Raw genomic sequence first — 13,456 nt, 5'->3', positions numbered from 1 at the left:
GAGGCCGGAGAGCAGCAGCCGCAGCAGCCGCAGGTGCCGCGGGGAGGGCGGAGGCAGCGGCGTCGCCATCCTTCAACGCCGCCGCCGGGGCAGCATGGCACCGCGAGGCCGGGGGCTCGGCGCGGGCTCCGGGCTCCGCGTCGGGAGCAGCGGAGGCAGCCGGGGAGGACAGAGGGGAAAGAGGAGGCGGAGGCCAAGGAGAAGGAGGAGGAAGAGGAAAGGCACGGGCGGCGGCGCTGACGCTGCAGCAAGGATCCGGGATGGAGGCGCCGGCGAGGCGCGCGCACGGAGACTGCGCCTGCGCGCTCCACCTGCGGGGGCGGGAGGGCGGCTCCAGGCTGCGCCCCCTCCCCCTGCTCCAGTTCTGGTCCCCTCTCCGGGCCTCTCTGTACCTCTCTCGGCCTCAGGGTGTCTCGGCACCTGCGGCCTCCGGGGCCGGTGCAGTTCCCAGAAGTCCGGCTGGATTTAGGCCGCGGGTGGGTGTCTCCGGGATGCGCTCCCTTCTGGCCTCTTCCCGGTAGGACTCCCAGCCCCTCACCCGCACCCGCGATGGGGCAGAGGACCTGTATGGGCCTAGCCTCGCGAGCGCACAGGGACACAGGAGCGCCGGGCTCATGCAGACAGGTGCTCACAAGCTGAGCAGGTGCGCAGGGAGGCACAGGTGTGCCCACAGAGGCAGGGGCACCCCCACTCGCGGGAAAAGCAAATACAAGAACGCAGAACGGCCCCGGCCCCGGCCCCGACTGCAGCTTTGGCTGGAGCCGCGGCGGCCGCGCTCAGTGAGGCCACCAGGGGGCAAGAGTGACCCGGAGCCACTGAGGACTGGAGCTGGGAGCTGTCCAAGGTGTTCACGGTCCCCAGGTGAACCCTTTAGCTCCCCCAGGACAACGGGCATTTTTTTTTCCCCTTTGAGACAGAGTCTCTGTCGCCCAGGCTGGAGTGCAGTGGTGCCATTTCGGCCCACTGCAACCTCCACCTCCCGGGTTCAAGTGATTCTCGTGCCTCTGCCTCCCGAGTAGCTGGGATTACAGGCACGTGCCACCACGCTGGGCTAATTTTTGTATTTTTAGTAGAGACAGGGTTTCACCATGTTGGCTCAGCTGGTCTTGAACTCCTGACCTCAGGTGATACGCCCGCCTCAGCCTCCCAAAGTGCTGGGATTACAGGCGTGAGCCACTGTGCCCAGCTGACAATGGGCATCTCTGATGCCCCCCTTGCACCTCACCTGTTGCCTCCCAAGAGCACGCCCATCCCATCCCACTAGAAACCTCCCTCGACTAGTCATTCAGAGAACAAGAGTAAAACCTCCAACCTGGGGTGTCCCCTTGGTCCTTCCAGTCTCAGAACTCCAAAGCTGGGGCTGGCTGCCCTCAGGTTTATCAAATGACTAAAAAAAAAAAAAAAAAAAAAAAAAAAAAAAAAAAAAAGGTGTAGGGGGAGGAAGGAGCAGAATAAGAACCACCATCCTCCCCACCAGGGTACTGAACAGAGAGACAGTGTCTAAGCTCACTTCCCAGAAAGGTGAGGAGGTGAGTGGGCAAGACCAGGCCTTCCCATCCTGGAGAAAACTGGCTTGGGGAGGGGCTGCGGGGCCTGGCCGAGGCTGCAGTATGCCTCTTGGAAGTGTAGGACACTCAGTCCCAGATGAGAAGGGCAAGTTGCCCTGTGACAGTGCATGGCCTGGCTCTACAGCCAGGTTCTATACAAGATTCCTGCCTCTGGGTCCTGGTCCTGATGTCATCTCCCACCCCCGTGCCACCTCCTGATGAGGACCTGCCCTCCCTCCAGTCTCTACCAGCACTGACTGCCCCCTAGGAAGCTGCCTGGCTGGCTGCCACCCGCTCTCCACCACCTCCCTGACCCCTACCCTCCAGTGAGTGGTACAGGCTCACTGTACTAGGACCCAACCTTCAGGCTGGCCTTGGTCACCAACGCAGATCTGGATGTGATGGTTTTGGGGAACTCTGCTGGCCAGAGAAGACTCAAGGTCCCAGGAACGCTCCCTCGGGCCAGCCATTCCTGCAGCTACTCTAGGCTGCCACGGCACAGCAGGGGAGCAGCCAGTGCCCCAGGCCTGGCTCCAGAGCAGAAAGCAGTAGGGAGGGCTGGTGTCCACCCTCAGGACCAGGGTCAGGCCTGTGCTGCCAGAACGGCGGGAAGGTGGGGCACAGGCCACAGCAAGGATGCCCCACCCCACAGACACTCTCCTTTCACGTCTCTAGGAAAATGTTTTTATTACAAAATTTTTACAAGTAGGTGCTGGGCTGGCTGCCAGCCCGTGGGCTGTGACCCTCCCCAGTACAGACCCAGACTCCACAGACGGAGCCTCTAAGGGCTGATTCTCAGAACCAAGGCCCCACTCCCTGGAGACCCAGCCCTGAGGAGGAGGAGGAGGAGCATGGGGCCTGCAGTGATGCCCAGGATGAAGCGGCTCAGGGAGCTGGATTGAGCGCCCTTTGCCCACCCGGGCCCCTGTGGGTACCAGAGTCTCAGTTCCCATTTCCTGGGCTGCCTTAGGGGTAGAGATGCTGAGGGTGTGGTGCAGGGATGGAGAATACAGTGCTGGAGTTGAGGGATGGAGCCTACAGTGGGAGGGTGGAGGAGTGGGGGATAGAGGGTGGGTGGAGGAATGCAGGATACAGGGGCGGGGAGAGAGGTAGGTACAGGGGTGGGTGTGGGTGGAGGGGTGGGGGATACAGCGGTGGAGGGAGTGATGGCACATCTTTCCCCGCCGGCCCCTAAATGGTGCTTGGCAGCTTGGCAGAGTGCACCTGACGCAGCAGCAGGACAAGGGCAGCCAGGAGCGCGGAGGCGAAGAGCAGCAGGAGGACGACCCAGGAGCTGAAGTCGGTGCCCTTGCGCAGCCCCGGCGGGTCGGCGGGGATCAGGTTGGTCAGGTTCAGCATGTAGCCGAGCGCCCAGCCCACTGCAGTATCCGCGGCCTGCGGCGAAGGGCGTGGCCTCAGCTCCCGAGAGGCCCGGCCCCCCAAGGGCGGCCCGCTCCGCTCCGTCCCCAGCCCACCTTCTTCTGGAAGATCACGCCACCGAAGGCGCGCTCGTCGAAGCCGTAGCCGCGACTCAGCAGCTGTTGCACGAACATGGCCCCAGCGCAGTAGTCGGCCAGCTGGGCCGGTTGTCCCGGCACCCGAGCTTGCAGCTGGGATGCGGGCAGGACACCGTCAGGCAGGCAACCACCAGGAGGTCTCCGCCCCACGGGGAGAGGGGGCGGGCGGCGTGCTTCACCCCTCCCCAGACACACGGGAGGTGCAGGGCCAGAGAGCACCACACAGGCCCGGACACGAATGGCAAGACCCGAGTCCAAGCAGCACCCCCGGCTGGGCACGCTTCCATCCCTTCCCAGCCAGCGCCCCTGCCTGGAAGGCCAGTGAGGAGGGACAGCAGGCATGGCCACCAGGGAGCGGGGGCAGCAACACGTTGGTGTGTGGTCAGGGCAACAGGATGAGCTCCAGGCCTGAGTCCCAACCTCCCCCACCCCAGTCTGTCTGAGACTAGGCCCTGGGAGGACAAGATGGGGCCTCGCTCACCACCCCAGTCCTGGGACAGCTCGTACGTTTTTTTCTCTTGGAGTCCCCGGTGGGCACACTCCCTGTGCCCAGCCCCACTTCCATCTTCCCTTGCGTGGCACCATGGAGGGACCAGTGGCAGAAGCCAGAAACCTGGGCACCGGCCTCCCTTCTGCCCTCCAGATCTGGGATGAAGGTCGGGCCTGGCGAAGCTTCTCCAACCTGCCCGACTTGTTCACAGCCTCCCGGCCACATCCCCCCCCACCTCTGGAGTCAGCCTGATGCCTGCCATCGCCCCCACTGCAGCGGGTACTCTGAGAGGCCCGTCCATGGAGGGCTGGGGAGGTATGCAGACGTGAAGGCTGAGTCCTTCCGCACAGCCCTGGAGGAGGGGGAGCGGGACTCACCTGAGCCCAGGTCTGGTTGCAGACGTTCACTGCGGCTGCCTCCAGCTGCTGTAGGGTGGCCACGGGCAACCCCATTGAAGTCCGCAAGAAGTCTACCGTGTAGAAGAAGGCAGAGAAGGCCTGTAAGGGGGCACAGGCACGCTGTGAGCAGACCCCAGCAGCTTAGGGCACCTGCCGCCACCCGTCTGCCCCTACTCACGATAAAGTTCCCAGCCACTGGGGGCTGGAAGACCCCATTGAAAGAGCATCGGGAGAAGGGGCAGGAGGAGAAGCTGAAGAGTCCAGAAACCAGATCTTGGCAGAGGTGGGGGTCACTGCTTCCTGACAGGCTGACACTCGCGCTGCTGTTGAAGGTCTGGGGCCGCTGGGCCATGGTGCACGGTGACTGGTACACATCCCCAAGCAGCACGTGGGTGGAAAAGCCCCTTGGCCAGCAGGGGTGGAAGCTGTGGGTCTGGGGGAATCACCAGCATGACAGGGCGGCACCACCACCACTCCAGAGGACCAGCCTGACGAACCTCCCCCAGGTCTCACTCTGGCAACCTCACTTTTGTGCTCAGGGGCAATCCATGGTTCCCCACTGCCTGCTTGACAGATCCCAACGCCCCTGACCAGGCTCCCTCTGACAGACATCCCTGGCCCTCCCTTCTCCAGGCCCAGCCCAGCCACTGGGCCTTTGCTCATGCTCTGACCCTCCCACCTGTCTTTCCAGCCAATTAAAGCCCAGCCTGGAGAAGCTTTCCACAGCACGGTGGCTGTCCAGGCTCTGCTCCAGGAGGGGATGGTGCAGTGCAGGTCAGCCAGGGTGGAGGGGCACCTGGAGGGCACTGGCCAGCAGCCTCTGGAGGACCTGGTCACGGCCGTAGCAGAGGAAGCTGTGGGTGTAGACTCGGTAGTGCTGGCCGTAGAGACGCAGGTGGACCTCACTGGCTCTGTCCTCAGCTGGACTGGTCGTCTCAAAGGTGATCTGGGTGGAGGCACCCCCCAGGTCCATGGCCCCCAGCGTCCCCTTCCGTGGCCGGAACCACCGGCCCACCCAGCCGTACTGTGGAGAGGGAAGTGTGGGGTCAACCAGGGACCGAGGGCACCCACACCCCCTGCCTCTTTGGCTAGCTGCTGGGCCCACCTTGATGAAGTTCTCCAGCAGGTAGTTGGCAGTCACCCAGCCAAACACCCCCTCTTCCTGGCCCGAGAGGATGCGTGCACCCCGGAAGTCAAAGGGGTACTGGGTCAGTGTGTGCGTCACTGCCGTGAGCACACTGGTTGAGGCCTCTGGATTGGTCAGGCTGCAAAACACAGAGAACTCCAAGAGGCCTCCTCCCCAGGTGGCTGTGAGCCTGCTGTGGCAGTACTCGGGGTCCACCCCACAAGGGGTCACAGCCAACAGCTATCATGGGGACAGGGCCAGGGCACAGGCACACTCACTTGAGCAGGCGCATACCCGCTGTGGCTCCCAGGTAGAGGGGCGTGCCCGCATGTCTCTCTTTGGGCACATCCTGAAGCGCCTGATCAAGGCACCCAACAAGACTCTGGCCGGCCCCAGAAGGGTTGTCTGCATAGCTGGAGATGCCCCCGCCTAGAGGAAGGCAGAGAGATGAGCCTGTGCCTCGCGGGCAGCCCCTAGGTGGGCCGTAGGCCAGGAGAGTGAGAGTGGGGGTAGGGGCCATGGGCTCCCTAACCAGGTGGCACACCTTCCCAGCTTAAGCCCGCAGAAACGCCCAGGTTGGAGACAAAGGGGCCCAGCCGCCACCTAGAGACCGAGGCTGCTGCCTGCTGAGAGGATGTGAGTGCAGGTGCTAGGACAAAGCCCTGGGCATGGTCGACCCAGGTTGGCCTCCCGGGCCCTGCCTGGGTGTGCCCGCCAGGACCCCAGACCTCTTCCTGCTCCATCTGGGGCACAGAAGCCAATATTGGGCCCGGCAAGACCCAAACGTCCTACCTGCTGCCTGGGCTTCCTTTCTAGAAGGCAAACGACTCCTGGCCCCACCCAGACACAGGGGGCCCAGCCTCTCTCTCTTTCCAGGGCTTCTGCCTGGAGTGAGCCCCACCCAACAGTAAGCAGAAGGCCCTAAGTGCTTAGAAATGCACCGGCTAAGGCTGGAGAGGGCCCCAGAGACCCTGCAGTGAGTGGGTGTCCTGGCTGGGCCGAGCTGGGTCTCACCTGGAACATCACAGGAGCTGTGCTGGCCCACAATGCCTGTGTCGTTCTCCTTGTCTGCCGGCCACTTGTAGATAAACATGGACGTGTGTGAAGAGCCAGCGTCCAGAACAATGCCGTACTGTGGGGAGGGGAAGGGAGTCAGCCTGGGGTGTCTGGGGGCCCTGACACCCTTACACCAAACATGAAGTTGGGTGCCTCCAGTTTGCCACCCCCTTACACGCAGTCATGTGCCAAGCTTCATGCTAAAGCTCAGAGGAGGCCGGGACAACTGTGGTTGGAAGGAGAACGGCGGGGGGAGGTGACTCTTCCCTCCTGACTACCTGAAGCCAGCATGCCAGGGGCTGGGCAGCGGCCTTCCTGGCAAGGGCAGACTGAGGGACTGAGTCAGGGATAGAGGGACAGAGGGTCCCCAGGGACTTTTCCTTGGGGCACAAGGTCCCCAGGCTCAGGGAGAGGAAGCGCTGCTGTAGGAGGAGCCCCCTAGAGTCCCTCTTCCTTCTTCCCCTCTTCCTTCCTCCCTTCTCTCCTTCCAACTCCTCTGACCCTCGGCAGCCCAACCTGAGGATGCAGGAGGCGGGGCCCCAGGTGAAGAAGGTCCGCCAAGGCTGGCCATGGGCCTCAGAGCCAGGTTGGCTCTGAAGACACGTTGTCCCTAGGCCTCCAAGCCAGGGCCAGAGAGAGAAGCTGGCCCTACCCTGCTGGGGGCGCTGGGTGGGCGTTCTTGCAGACCTGGGTGGCACAAGCTTGTAAATGCCCCTTTCCAGCTCCTGTCCCAGCATCCTGGATCCACCGGGAAAGCTGGGGACCAGTCTCCCAGGCCCAGGGGCCAATTCCAGCCTGTGAGAGGGCTGCACCAGTCCATCCCAACCAAGGTCTCCCCAGAGCCCAGAGCATCAACAGGCCAAAGTGTGCACTGCCACCCGGCCGTCCTGCAGAACCGCAGAGCTGCCCGCTTCTGACTGCCCATCGAGCTGGGGGGCTTGGCTCTCCATCCCATCCTCCACAAGCCCAATAAAGGGTTAAAGGGGCCAGTCAGGAGGTCCCTGGGCCCGCTGGAGTGGAGATCCGGGCTAGCCTGCTCCAACCTTTTGAGGACCCGCCAGGGCTGCTCCGGTCAAGCCCTCCTGTCTATCTGGGCCACCCTTGTGTCCCGGAGGGGGTCCTGGACCCTGGGGCTTGTGGATCCCTATCTGGGCTGAATACCCAGTTGATGTGCCTCTAACCACACCCTCCGGGGCGCAGCACAGGGCAGAAGTGCCCAGAGTGCCCCTGGAGGCCCGCACAGGGCTGGGGGCGGGCGTCTGGCAGCACCCAGGGCTGCATCCCGGGAGCGGGGACACAGCCTCTGGGCTGCGTTGACGGGCTCAGCGGCGAGCGCAGAATTCCCGGGACTTGTTCCTCCGGCACCTCGTCGTCCTGGAAGCGACACCGCCACCCCGCGTACCTGGTTGGGGAGCGCAGAGCGCGGAACCCGGGACCCCACCCAGCCCTCCAGGAGCAGAGCGCGGTGGGGGTCTTGGGCTGACCCTGCTCGGGTTCCCAGCCGCGCACCCCCCTCCCCGGCTCCCGGGCCCGGCCCGCTGTTCCCCGGACTTGCGCTGGGTGCCCGGGCGCGCACCTTGAGGGCGGGCGGCTCCCGGATGTCGCGGGTGGGGACGCACAGCAGTAGGAGCCCGGCGAGGCCCGCGGCGGCCAGCAGCAGCGGCGGCAGCAGTGACCGCACCTTCCCGGCCATGGGCGGGCGGGCGCGCGGGAGGACGACGCGTGGAGACAGGGAGTGCGGGGAGCCGGAGGCGGGAGGCGGGCTGGGCCGCGGAAACAGTGGGGATGGGACCCCGGGGCGGGAGGCCGGGCCGGGCCCGCCCCCGTCCCCGCCCGCCACCGGCCAACGCCCACTGCGGACGGGTTCCAGCCTCTGCGCCCGAGCTCCCCGCGGGTCCGGCCGCGACAAGGTGAGACGCGGCGCGGCTGAGTCACAGGCGGCTGCTCCCCCTCTCCCGGGTCTCCAGCCCGCGCCCCGCGGCACGGCCACCTTCCCCTTCCCGCCCACTCCGCAAGGGGATCCCCCGGCCGTGGAGGCAGGAGACCTGGCGTGCGGGTGGGCGGGCGAGGCTGGCTCGGAGGGTCCGGCTCTGGAGAGCCGCCCTTTTCCCGTGCTCGGGAAAGGAGGCCAGACTCGCTTGCAGGAATGAGGCACTGTCGGCTGCGGAGCCACACGGACCCCGGGCTGAGGACTCAGGAAGAAGCCGAGGGTCAGCACCTGCTTGTGGAGCAAGGCCCTGACGCCAACTCCCAGGGCTGGTGAGGACCAGGCTGGCCTGCGGGATGCCCTCCCGGCCAGCGAGGATCCGCCAGCTGAGCTAGCGCAGGGCAGCTCCAGAGACACTCATCTGACCCAGGCCGGACCTACCCTTGAGGCCCAGTCAGATCCACCTCACCTGGGCCCTGTACTGAGGTGAAGGTGAGGACGCAGGGGCAGGGAAGGGCAGAGACGGCCCAGGTCACACCGAGCCGAGAAACAGAAGAGAAGCAGCACAGACTGGGCCAAAGGTCCCAGCCTCCCAGCCCAGGGCCTCGGCCGCTCCTGCTGCCCCTCGGCCTAAGGGACCCAGAGGCTTGGGCTGCGGAGGCCAGAGGAGGCTTCCCCAGGACGGGAGCAGGCGGGGCCTCTACAGGGCCTGAAAGACAAGGAAGAGGGTCCCCAGGCCAGGCTTGGGGTGCAGGTCAGCAACGGGGACGTCCCCAGGCTTCTGGGGACGGCTGGGGCAGGCAAAGCTCAGCTGGCCCTAGACGCAAGCCCTGCCCCTCCACCCTACGGCTCTGACGCCTCACTGGCCCCGCATCCCAGCCCGGCCAGGAGCCGCCCCCTTCGCGCCTGCTGCAAAGTGGGGATTCTTGTCCCAATAATTCCAGCCTCACAGCGTCAGGGAGCCACGAGGCAAGGCCACCAGGGAGTGCGGGCTGCTGGGGACCAAAGGGCAGCCCCACAGGGCAGGGTCCAGACCATGCCTGGTCTTCTGGAACGGGCAGTGACAATTGTGCTGGGATTGCCGCCTGGGCTGAGGGTCTGGCGCCACGGGCCCAGCAAAGGCATCTTTCTTCCAGCTCAGGACCCCAAAGGGAGGGGTGGGAACCCTGGGAAGCCTCTCTGCTGCCTCACAGCCTCACAGCCCAGCCTGGCCGGGCCCCAGCAGACAGTCTCTGGGTGTGGCCAGTGCTAAGCTCCAGGCCCCAGGCCCCAGGCCCCAGTTTCCCCCACAGACGCCAGGCCCTTCTTCCACCCCAGACAGCCCAGAGGAGGGAGAGGCACGCACAGTGCACATCACGCCTGAACAAGAAGGAACAAAGGGAGCACAGAGGCAGGGTGCTGTGACCCCCACTGGCCTGCGGTGCCCCCACGTCCTTCCAGGCCCAGCGGGGCTTCCTGGTGTTCTGGACTCTCTTCATGGACAAAAAGCCCAGGCCAGGGAGCAGGAGGCCTGCCAGGTCTGAGAGGATGGGGCGGGAGAGGGGATCTGGACTCTGCCCTGGGGAGACAGGCTCATGGCCGAGTGCCCAGCTTCCCCTGGGGAGGGAGAGGCAGGGAGCCCAGAGCGGCCAGGACAAAGGCTGAGGCTGAACTCTCTTTGAGACAGAGTGAGAGCGGGGGAACGCCCCTTCCTGGCATGGACTCGGGGCCCCTGGAAGGCGGACTTGGGAGAGTGTCAGAGGGAAGCTGGCAGGAGCTGAAGGGGTGGAGGGGGCTCTGGGTGGGGCAGCCCTCGGCCTCTAAGACCCTCTTGGGGACGGGGGTGGGGGGGAGGCTCCAGATGTGCTGTACATGGCCTGGCCCAGGCTGAGCTGGAAACATGCAGATGCAGAGAGGTTAGGGGAGAACCCCTGGGGGAGGAAACGGAGAGGAAACTCAGAGCCTCCCTCCCAAACAGAGCTCAGACCTCCCAGGGAGGGGGCTTTCCTGAGGGCTGCTGAGATCTTGGCTGCCCTACCTCAGTCTCCCCATCAGAAACTGGTGTTGTGTGGCTCACGTCTGTAATTCTAGCACTTTGGGAAGCTGAGGCAGGTGGATCACTTGAGGTCAGGAGTTCAAGACCAGCCTGGCCAACATGGTGAAACCCCGTCTCCACTAAAAATAGAAAAATTAGCCGGTTGTGGGCTGGGCACGGTGGCTCACTCCTGTAATCCCAGCACTTTGGAAGGCTGAGGTGGGCGGATCACGAGGTCAGGAGATCAAGACCATCCTGGCTAACAGGGTGAAACCCTGTCTCTACTAAAAATACAAAAAAATTAGCCAGCCTTGGTGGCAGGCACCTGTAGTCCCAGCTACTAGGGAGGCTGAGGCAGGAGAATGGTATAAACCCGGAAAGCGGAGCTTGCAGTGAGCTGAGATCGCGCCACTGCACTCCAGCCTGGATGACAGAGTGAGACTCCATCTCAAAAGTAAAAGAAAAAAAGAAACTTGTGCTGGGGCCGAAACACCGTAATTGTTTAATTGTGAAAGGCCTTTCACTCACTGCTCCCTTTCTTCAGGTACTCATTAAGTCATTCAACAAATGCTTGCTGAGTACCTCCTGTGGGCCAAAAGCATGCCAGGCTCCATGCACGCACAGTGAGCTCCATGGGGAGGGCACCGACTGGCCTGGGGAAAGCAGAATTCGCAAAGGCCCCTGGGAGGCAGGGAAGCCCGTGCTGTCCTTTTCGAGGTCGGAGACACAACAGCATGGGAGGTGCACATATGCACAGCTGGCAAGAGCAATGCCAGAGCGGCGGCAGGACCCCATCGGTGGTCTCTGATGTGCTGGACGTGCTATTCTGGGACTTGCTTCTTTCACTCACATTGCGCGTTTGGGATTCACCCTGTTGACAGTGAAAGGTGTGGCTTGTTTGTTCCTTGCTGTGTTCCGTCCTGTGAGTGAGAGCATGCAGATGGTGTGTCGCTGCAGCTGGTGAACACACAGTGTCTGGCTTTAGGCTTTGCTGAGATTGCTGCTCTGCACATGTGCACTCCATTTTTTTTTTTTTTTTTTGGAGGTGGAGTCTGGCCCTACCGCCCAGGCTGGAGTGCAGTGATGGGATCTCAGCTCACTGCAACCTCCACCACCTCCCGGGTTCAAGTGATTCTCTTTTCTCAGCCTCCCGAGCAGCTCATATTACAGGCACCCATAACCATGCCCGACTAATTTTGTATTTTTAGTAGAGATGGGGTTTCACCATATTGTCCAGGCTCGTCTCAAACTCTTGACCCCCCCGCCTGGGCCTCCCAAAGTGCTGGGATGACAGGTGTGAGCCACTGCGCCTGGCCTCTCCACCTGCCTTGGCCTCCTAAAGTACTGGGGTAACAGGTGTGAACCACCACGCCAGCCGCACGTGCACTCTTGTGAGCACTTCTCTGGGGAGCATCCTGGAACCGAACTGCTGGTTGTCAGGCAAGTGTGTGTTCCGCTTCTCTAGCAAGCGCCAAATTCTTTTCTGAACGATGGCTCCAGCTGGCACCATGAGCATTTTGTTTTAATTTTATCTTATCTTATTTATTTACTTTGAGACAGACTCTTTCTCTGTTGCCCAGGCTGGAGTACAGTGATGTCACCTTGGCTCACTGCAACCTCCGCCTCCTGGTTCAAGCAATTCTCCTGACTCAGCCTCCCAAATAGGTTGGATCACAGCTGTTCGCCCCCAGGCTTTTGCATTCTCATAGAGATGGCGTTTCACCATGTTGCTCCTAGGCTGGTCTCGAACTCCTGAGCATCTGCCCGTCTCAGCCTCACAAAGTGCTGGGATAACAGGCATGAGCCACCGTGCCCAGCCTAATTTTTGTATTTTTAGTAGAGACAGGGTTTTGCCATGTTGGCCAGACTGATCTCAAACTCCTGACCTCAAGTGATCCACCTGCCTTGGCCTCTCAAAGTGCTGAGATATAGGCGTGAGCCACCAAACCCAGCCCCCTGTATCCTTTTATTCGAGACAGGGGCCTCACTGTGTTGCCCAGGCTGGTCTTAAATTCCTGGCCTCAAGCAGTCCTCCTGCCTCAGCCTCCTAAGTAGTTGGGGACTAAAGGTGTGTGTCACCCGCCTGGCTTTGGCCCTCTTTGATTTTGAAACTGGCTCAGTTGTCCCGTGGAACCGACGTTTATGGTTTCTTTGAATAAACACAGAGATTGAGCCTCCTAATCTTAAAATTTGAGAAAGTGACGTTTGTCCTGTTTGAGTTCCTTTCTCAGAAAACCAACCATGAGGGCTCCCAGATAGAATGAAAGAGCTAAAACTCAACAGATCACGGTATCTTGGCAATGAGACGCCAGACCCCCCACCGTCAAGATTGCCTGACCAACCACCAGCTTCCTGTTGACCAACTCCTCTCCTTTAGCTGCCCCTAATTCCTGTTTTCTCACACCTAGTTACATGGCTTCCCTGCTCTGTAAACCCCTCATTGTAGTCAGCCAGGGAGATGGATTTGAGACTGAGCGCCCATCTCCTTGGCTGCAGCCGGTGTAAAGCCTTCTCCCTGGTGGTGCTCCTGGTCTCAGTGATTGGCTTTCTGTGCAGCGAACAGCAGGACCTGGATTGAATCCCTGGTGTTTGGTGACAGTCTCCCCCTCCCCTGCCACCACCTGCCTTTTCCCTGTAAGTAGGTAACAGGTCTTTGATTTGTTTGTTTTAGCAACAGGGTCTGGCTGCGTTGCCCAGGCTGGACTGCAGTGGTGCGATCATAGCTCATTGGAACCTCAAACTCTTGGCCTCAAGTGATGCTCCTGCCTCAGCCTCTCCAGTAGCTGGGACCACAGGTCCACACCATGGGTGGCTCTCCTTTGGCTTTTTTTTTTTTTCGAGACAAGGTCTTGCTGTGTCACCTAGGCTAGAGCACTATGGCTCAATCTCAGCTCACTGCAACCTCTACCTCCCGGGCTCAAGGGATTCTTGTGCCTCAGCCTCCCGAGTAGCTGGGACTACAGGCGTGTGCCACCACACCCAGCTCATTTTTGTAGTTTTAGTGGAGATGAGGTTTCCCCATGTTGGCCAGGCTGGTCTTAAACGCCTGGCCTCAGGTGATCCACCCTTCTCGGCCTCCCAAAGTGCTGGGATTACAGGCGTGAGCCACTGCGCCCAGTCTCCTCTATGGTTTTGATATCATGATGGCCTGATCTGTAATCCCAGTACTTTGGGAGAGTGGCCTAGGCAACATAGTGAAACTTAGTCTCTACCAAAAACAAGCAAACAAAAAAATTGCTTTAATTTTTTTTAATTAGCTGGAAAAATTAGCATAATATTTGGGTTATCCCCTTCCTGCAATTTATGGTAGAACTTGCCTGAAAAAAAAAACACCTAGACCTGATTTTTTGGTGGTACCTTTTTTGTTTGTTTTAAGAGATG

General features: G+C 61.5%; 2 protein-coding genes and 1 long non-coding RNA gene across 3 annotated transcripts in view; 1 reads left to right on the top strand and 2 right to left on the bottom strand.

The window, feature by feature from the left end:
* The window catches only part of LOC108542836 (translation initiation factor IF-2-like), a 1,600-nt gene extending 344 nt beyond the window's left edge, over window positions 1-1,256 (bottom strand). Inside the window, exons 1-3 of the mRNA XM_017892994.1 lie at window positions 1,226-1,256; window positions 393-775; window positions 6-311 (exon numbers count right to left, since the gene is read on the bottom strand). Of these exons, the coding sequence (XP_017748483.1) occupies window positions 6-311; window positions 393-775; window positions 1,226-1,256 (720 nt within the window). The remainder of the gene's footprint in view (window positions 1-5; window positions 312-392; window positions 776-1,225) is intronic.
* Window positions 1,257-2,219: 963 nt separating this feature from the next.
* Window positions 2,220-7,925, bottom strand: ENTPD2 (ectonucleoside triphosphate diphosphohydrolase 2). Its single transcript, XM_017893211.1, has 9 exons — window positions 7,711-7,925; window positions 6,093-6,210; window positions 5,357-5,507; window positions 5,058-5,217; window positions 4,749-4,976; window positions 4,131-4,385; window positions 3,932-4,051; window positions 3,023-3,157; window positions 2,220-2,942 (listed from the first exon to the last, which is right to left on the bottom strand). The coding sequence occupies exons 1-9, from the start codon at window positions 7,825-7,827 to the stop codon at window positions 2,739-2,741; spliced, it is 1,488 nt and encodes a 495-aa protein (XP_017748700.1). The 5' UTR covers window positions 7,828-7,925; the 3' UTR covers window positions 2,220-2,738.
* A 160-nt stretch (window positions 7,926-8,085) lies between these two features.
* LOC108542924 (uncharacterized) lies at window positions 8,086-12,787 on the top strand. Its single transcript, XR_001889404.1, has 3 exons — window positions 8,086-8,553; window positions 9,379-9,578; window positions 12,572-12,787. It is a non-coding gene; the product is annotated as an uncharacterized LOC108542924 (long non-coding RNA).
* Window positions 12,788-13,456: the final 669 nt, after the last annotated feature.

Source organism: Rhinopithecus bieti, unplaced genomic scaffold (assembly GCF_001698545.2).
Source record: "Rhinopithecus bieti isolate Rb0 unplaced genomic scaffold, ASM169854v2 scaffold_23276, whole genome shotgun sequence".
Taxonomy (NCBI): Eukaryota; Metazoa; Chordata; class Mammalia; order Primates; family Cercopithecidae; genus Rhinopithecus; species Rhinopithecus bieti.
Note: the sequence above shows the minus strand (reverse complement) of the source record. Positions and strands in the feature narration are given on the sequence as shown.

What these genes read in the sequence shown, in the direction of transcription:
- ENTPD2 (XM_017893211.1), bottom strand. Translation starts at nt 7,827, where the DNA reads ATGGCCGGGAAGGTGCGGTCACTGCTGCCGCCGCTGCTGCTGGCCGCC. An exon ending in CAGCTCCTGTGATGTTCCAG is followed by an intron (nt 5,508 to 6,092) that starts GTGAGACCCAGC and finishes GCCTTCCTCTAG; the next exon opens with GCGGGGGCATCTCCAGCTAT. An exon ending in TGCTGGCCAGTGCCCTCCAG is followed by an intron (nt 4,386 to 4,748) that starts GTGCCCCTCCAC and finishes TGATTCCCCCAG; the next exon opens with ACCCACAGCTTCCACCCCTG.